The 6,565-nt window shown below is 45.0% G+C and overlaps 1 protein-coding gene across 1 annotated transcript; it reads right to left on the bottom strand.

Moving 5' to 3' along the window:
- Positions 1 to 2,364: 2,364 nt before the first annotated feature.
- On the bottom strand, positions 2,365 to 4,814 carry LOC109746445 (L-gulonolactone oxidase 2). Its single transcript, XM_020305567.4, has 2 exons — positions 4,074 to 4,814; positions 2,365 to 3,671 (listed from the first exon to the last, which is right to left on the bottom strand). Exons 1-2 carry the CDS (start codon positions 4,740 to 4,742, stop codon positions 2,565 to 2,567), a joined length of 1,776 nt encoding a protein of 591 aa, XP_020161156.1. The 5' UTR covers positions 4,743 to 4,814; the 3' UTR covers positions 2,365 to 2,564.
- Positions 4,815 to 6,565: the final 1,751 nt, after the last annotated feature.

The following is a 6,565-nucleotide window of genomic DNA, read 5'->3' as shown; positions in this document are numbered from 1 at the left end:
AGAGTAAGTGTGCAAGAAAAATAAAAAAAAGTCTTTGTGTTGCAACGGATAAACAATATTAACCAACATGAGGGACGGCTTTTGAATTTCCTCAGTGTAATGGTGCAACAACGTTAGCGCAACACATGAATGCTTTCAACTACCTACATCCCGAACACCATCAAGCATCGTCTTGTAATTTAGTTTAAATTAATCATCATGAAGAGTTCACAATCCCGAGCGAACACCATTCACGTCTCAGCATGCAGTCCAGCTCGTGGTCCACCTCGTCCCAACCATCATCATCGTCGGATGTCTAGCCGACCAGCTCATCTTCCTTCACGCAAAAAAAAAAAGGCCTACGGGATGGACTTTTCTCTTTTGTACTAACACTCTGTTTATGTAACCCCTCTGCTAATGGATTGAATTCAGGTTTCTATTTTGTACCAACCCTTTGTTTATTTTATTCCTCTGCTAATGTATTCTCTTATGTACTAACCCTCTTGTGTAGGCAGCTTCTTGGTATTTCAGGCAACTTTGCCAGCGTATATGAATTGGTAAAAATCAGTATAACCAATCAAGATAGGACTATCTGTATCTATATCTATACCTATATTATTATTATTATATATTTACTTTTTACTAATAAAAGAAATAAGTATTCTTGGTCCGTTTTGGTATTTTATAGAAAACTCCCTAAAGTTTCTGACATTAAACCCACGGTACATATCAAATATTGTTTTAAATACTCATATCTTCTAAACCGTAACTCCAAATTTAACATGTTACATATGAAATTTAATTAGAAAAATATGTAAAATCTGAATATGATGTTATTTTACTTGTTAACCATTTAAAAAATACTATGAGGCTGCAATGTTAATCAACAATGCATTATCCATCTTTTTTTCATACCGGTACTGATTCAATAAAGATGGGATGTCCGCTATAAAAGAAATAAAAAAGAAAATGCAGAGGAGATCCGATAAAGATGAGATGTAGCGCTATTCTCCAATATATAAGAAGAAAAAAAAGCGGACATGCATGAAAAAAAGTAAACATGAGGCATGCATGACAAAAAATAAAATAAAAGACAAGTTTGATAAGATATAAATAGTGATGAAATAAGAATCAATACCTATGACATGTATGGCAAGAAATAGTGATAAAATAGGGACACAAGTACCTGCGTCGACAGGAGACTATACAAAAATGTCTTTTCCAGACAAAAAATATCTACTTTTATGATTAAAAAATTATGTATCTTTTTAACAACCTTTTTAACAACTCTTCATGTATTTAAGAAATATGCATGTAAAAAAAGTGTTCAAGAGTTACTCTAAGTTAGTTATTGTTAAATTGAAAATTGTCATTGATGTACACATGTCTCCGTAGTGTACTAATATGCCATCGTTTGTTTTTGTCGTTTTTCTTTACTCGCCCGTAACAACACCCCACTCCAAACATGACATGAATAAATGCATGATTGCTTGCCCGTTTCGTTGTACGGATTAAAATACATGCAAGCCGTGTGAAATAAAACACATGTACAATCTTAAACTGCACTTTTATAGGTTAAGACCATCTTTGTTTGGGCCCTAGCTACAAATTGTCATATTATAGACCATTTTTCGTAAATTAAGAGTGTGTGGTATTTTTCTCTCCGGTTGTTACACGGGTCTTTTTACTAGTTCAACAAAAAAGATGTATCCATCCTCTCTCGTTTGTAGTACTGCTAAATAAAAATGCCCTCTTTATGAATTGTACGACTTGCCTATATATAAAAGAAATTCTGAAACGTGACTTGTGGCCCATTAGCGCAGCTATTCGATGCAGAGAAGGCCTCCCATTACGTGAGAGGCCAGCGTAGTACAAAGTTTCATAAGCGAGGTACGACTTATGAAAATCAGAATAACCTCGTAGGTTAAGCGACGGATGGACGAAAACTATAACGACGGACAAATAATTAGGAGAAAAAAACGATCCGTACTTTATTAGTAGGTATAAATATAGATTTAGGGTAGCTCACCACTACGGTATTCCGTTCCCTTTTGAACAAAACCTGCGCGCACGAACTGTTTTCAAATTCTAATGACTGACTGGTACGCCAAACATATCGCTTTTTCTATCTCCAAGATCAATCTCAATACTGAATCGTTCAAAGTTAGTTTTTTTTTTCACCTTTAAAAATGAACACTGGGCAGAGCACGGCATGTTGCTCTGAAGTCACCAACCGCCATTATATTAGAATCGTAAAGCTTTTTGACCAAACAATCATGCGTCACCCGCCCTAAAGTCTAACCTGTAGCAAATCATGCGTCACCTGCCCTAAAGTCTAACCTGTAGGAAGGGAACCTCCAATCAGAACATGGCGTTCATTTTCAATTTCCATTGCTTCCAATCAGAACAATAGCCAAACCATAAGATTACATCAAGTAGCTCGGATCAAACCAACTTACTACCAGTAGAGACGATACAATCTCTGGAAGAAACGAACACGCCACATACAAGCAACATTAAAGTCAGCATTGCAATCTATACTTAGATGCGCAGCCGCTTGACCCGGCGCATGCATGCACCTCGAATTACTGTTCCTCCAGAAGGTCGTCGCTTTCGTCGCCGAAAGCGGCCCGGGTCAAGCAGACCCTCGCCTCCGAGAACACCGTTCCCGGCCGGCAGAAGTAGCCCTTCTCTGGCGCGCAGTGCGAGTCCTTGGAGCAGACGCAGAGCCCTTCAATGGCGCACCCTTTCTCGACGATGTTGGGGCTCCCTTTGATGCCGAGCACCTGGTCGCTCCACTCGCTGGAGAAGATCCCGTCGGGGTCGTACCTGGCCTTCACCTTGAGGAACTCAGCGGCCTTGGGGTACTTGGCGATGACGCCGTCGAAGACGAAGTTGCGGTTCTTGCCCCAGTGTGGGACGGCGCCGTACTTGCGCAACGCCAGCTGCTCGATCTCGTCGACCACGTCGGAGTTAGCGCGTGGCTCGCCTTCAGTGTAGCTCCGGTAGTAGGTGACGTCGAAGTCGATCGAGTCCTCAGATTTCCCGAGGTAAGCGGAAGAGGCCCTGACGTAGCGAAGGAGCACGCCGAGCTTGGCGTCGAGGCCGCAGAAGGCGCGCGGCTTGAGGTCGCGGAGCTTCTGCATCTCGGCGATGAACGCCGGCGCCTTCGAGAGCGCCACGCTGAAGCCGGAGTTGTAGAAGAAGGGGCTCCGGATGCGTGGGTCCCACGTGCAGGAGGAGAGGAGGCCGTCCTCCGGGCTGCTGATGCACGTGCCGGACGCCTGGATGCGGTTCTGGAACCCCACCACCGGCCACCCTGTGAAGAATGAGCCGTCGTTGGTGAAGCCGTAGGCCTGCAGCTCGAACAGCACGGACGGCGCCCGCGCCGCCAGGCACCTGGCGATGTCGCTGCCGTCCTCCTCCAGGTGCTCCTCCGTGGCTCTGGCGGTGATGAGCGCGAGCGTCGGGTTGGATCGAAAGCCGAGATAGTCGTTGAGGCCGTTGCCCTTGGTCGAGACGGGCACGCGATCGTCCTTGCGGTAGATCACCTTGCCTTGCCGCGGCAGCCAAGCCATGTCGCCGAACTCGTACAGCCCTCCCCACATGGCCGCCTGCGACGCGAAGTCCGTGTCGTCGCGCTTTTCAAACGTCACCGACCGCTTGAACATCGGCTGCAAGGCTAGCGTAACCTGCACATGCAAGCACACCCATAAATTAGCCCTTTTTTCATCCGTAAAAGAAAATGGAAGATCAAGCCTCCCGAACCCATAAACTAGCTAGCATAACTTGCTCGTGCTGGTTGATTAATCGTACTTAGTTTTCATTCCATGGACATGAAGAGTTGTTAGCCTACTAATCTAAATTTATCTTTTACTCCAAAGCAATTAGAAGAGAAGAGTAGTTAAGATCCATGCATGCATGGATGCACCAGCAAGCAGCCAAGTACATACTCGGCGTCCCCCGCAAAAACAAAAAAAAGTACATACTCGGCATTTGATATTTTCCACGACATATATGCACGAAAGAATCCGAAACAACCATGCACGAAAGAACTTTTTTCTTGCGTTTGTACGAAGTCGCGTAGGTTGTACCTGGGACACGACGCCGAGGACGCCGAGGGAAACCTTGACGGCGTCGAGGTCGGGGTCCCCGACGCTGAGCTCCCTGACCACGGCAAAACCCTGGCTGGCCGGTGCGGGCGTGACGATCCTCATCCCTACCACGTACTCGTGCACGGCGCTGCCCTTGCCCCGCAGCGAGCTGCCGTGGGCACCCGTGGCGAGGAGGCCCCCGATGGTGAGTCCGTACCAGTAGGGCGAGTGCGGCAGCGCGAGCCCCGCCGCGGCGGCCGCCTGGATTAGGTCCTTGAGCACCATGCCGCTCTCCACCGTCATCAGCCCCTTGGCAGCGTCGACGCTCACCGTCTTGTTGAGCCGCTCCGTGCTGATGATCGTGCCGTCGCGGCCGCCGGGGCAGGCCAGCTTGGTGAAGCTGTGGGAGTGCCTGGTGGCCACCTTAACCTTGCGCTTGGACGCGGCGGCGGCAGCCACGGCGGCCACGAGCTCCTTCTCGGTGCGCGGGAACGTGGCGTTGGCCGCGCGGCAGATGGTGCGGTCCGGGAAGGAGCCGTACACGTTGGTGACGGTGCAGTCCGACGTGCCGCGGGCGCACTCCACTGGCTCCGGCGGCGGGCTGGATCCGGCGAGGCCGAGGAAGAGCCCCAAGAGGAGAAATGTAAGCGCCCTGCTACGTTCCGCCATTGCTCTTGCCTTGTAACACGTACCGCTAATGTGTAGAGTATGTGTTATGGAATGCGAGCGAATGACTACCGCTGTTAGCCAGGGCAGGCATTAAATAGCTAAGCAAGAGCTTGCCAGCTCAAGGTCATGGCCGGCTTGGTGTGCAATTTCCTCGCTTGTTTAACTATGCCGAAGTCCTTGTCGTGCCATCGAGGAACGTCGTAACCCATCCAGCGTCGAATGGACCGTTCACGCGCATAAGATGGAGCTCCACGTTTTTTCTTTCTTTTTTTTTTGCACAATTTGTTCTTCTCAACTGAGTGTTGATCCAGAGTTGGTGCATGTATTTTATGTTCGCCGGCTGTGTTTTCAAAATTAATTATGTCCACGCGCGGTTGGTGAGGTCACACATAACTATATCCATATATGGTCACTAATTGAACGTTCTCATAGGGGCTTTTGGCGAAAGATCACATAGGTTTGTTTGTACGCATATGCTCCGTTTATATTCTTTCCTAGAGTAAAACGAGATTGAAATGAAGAATGGACGACCAGTCCTGATTTCTATTGATTCTTCAATATATATAGATTTGGAAGAGGTGTCTGTTCAGAGGCATCCCTTAAGAACAGGTGTGTGTTGGCAATAGAGAGAGAAGGGACATGACTGTTCGGGGTTGAATACATCAATTTGCTAATGATTGTTTGTTAATTACCATGTGCTAATTAACATTAGACATGCTAATTAACTAATTAATTCCTAACACTCCTACTTGTAGAACACTGGGCTTCTTGAATGATTTACCATTGAAGGTTTCTTGTATATTCATCTTCCATCTTGAAAAATCTGTTGTATAATCTTGAGAGTCTCCCTCAAAAACTCCGTGTGAAAAATATGAGGAGAATAGTGCAATTATGTCGCTAAAACTCTTTTAAACCCAGTGAAAAAATAATAAGGAGAAAATGATGCAGCATATGTTGATTATTATCGCCTTGATAACTCATATGAGAAAACATTTGAAGAAGAAGAAAACTCATTGGTCAATCTAGAGAACAATAAGTGTGCTTTGATACTTCCCTTTAAAAAACTATGAGGAAAATTGAAAGTATTGTATATATTGCCTCATTAAAATCTTTTTTGAGGAACTTCGAGAAAAACTCAAAAGGGAAAAAAGTGTGATCTGATATATCATTGAAAACCCCTTTAAAACCATTGAGAAAAATACAAGGAGAAAATGATATGACATATTATGATAATTGTCTCTTTGATTACTTATATTAAAAAACCTTGCAAGGATAAAACTCATTGGCAAGTTTAGAGGACAATTAATATGCCTTGTATACATCCGATAAAAGTACCCGCCGGAAAAAATAGAACGTATGACATATATTCTTGCGTTGATATTACCTCATTAAAAGTCTTGACGAGAACCTTGAGAGTAAGCTCATAAAGGGGAAAAGAATATAATATAATGTTTGAATAGGCTATATTTTTAAAGCATTAAATGAATATAGCTGTGACGACCACCGCAACTGCTAACTTTGGAAAATTTGGCGTGTGTTAATGAAATATAGTTGTGGCGGACGTTTTAAGAGCTCGCCGCTAGTATGCGACAAACAAGTGGTGAGTGGTTGTTTGGCGCCCGCCACTAATGTTTTAATCACATTTCCAATTTTGTATCTTTTTAATGATTGAATCCAGTGGCGACTCAGTTTCAAAGTTGAAGTCGAAAAAACACATCTTTTTAGATTGACAAGCCGGCAACAACCCACTCGGATAAGCCCAGGCGTTCCTTGACATCACTCGGAATTCATGATACGCTTCACAACATGCTATAAGCCAAGCT

This window comes from Aegilops tauschii, chromosome 7 (genome assembly GCF_002575655.3).
Source record: "Aegilops tauschii subsp. strangulata cultivar AL8/78 chromosome 7, Aet v6.0, whole genome shotgun sequence".
Classification (NCBI taxonomy): domain Eukaryota; kingdom Viridiplantae; phylum Streptophyta; class Magnoliopsida; order Poales; family Poaceae; genus Aegilops; species Aegilops tauschii.
This window is presented reverse-complemented; position numbering and strand designations above follow the sequence as displayed.

Excerpts from the sequence above, each read along its gene's own strand:
- LOC109746445 (XM_020305567.4), bottom strand. The coding sequence starts at position 4,742 with ATGGCGGAACGTAGCAGGGCGCTTACATTTCTCCTCTTGGGGCTCTTC. Across the intron at positions 3,672-4,073 it reads TCCTCGGCGTCGTGTCCCAG|GTTACGCTAGCCTTGCAGCC; the intron begins GTACAACCTACG and ends TTGCATGTGCAG.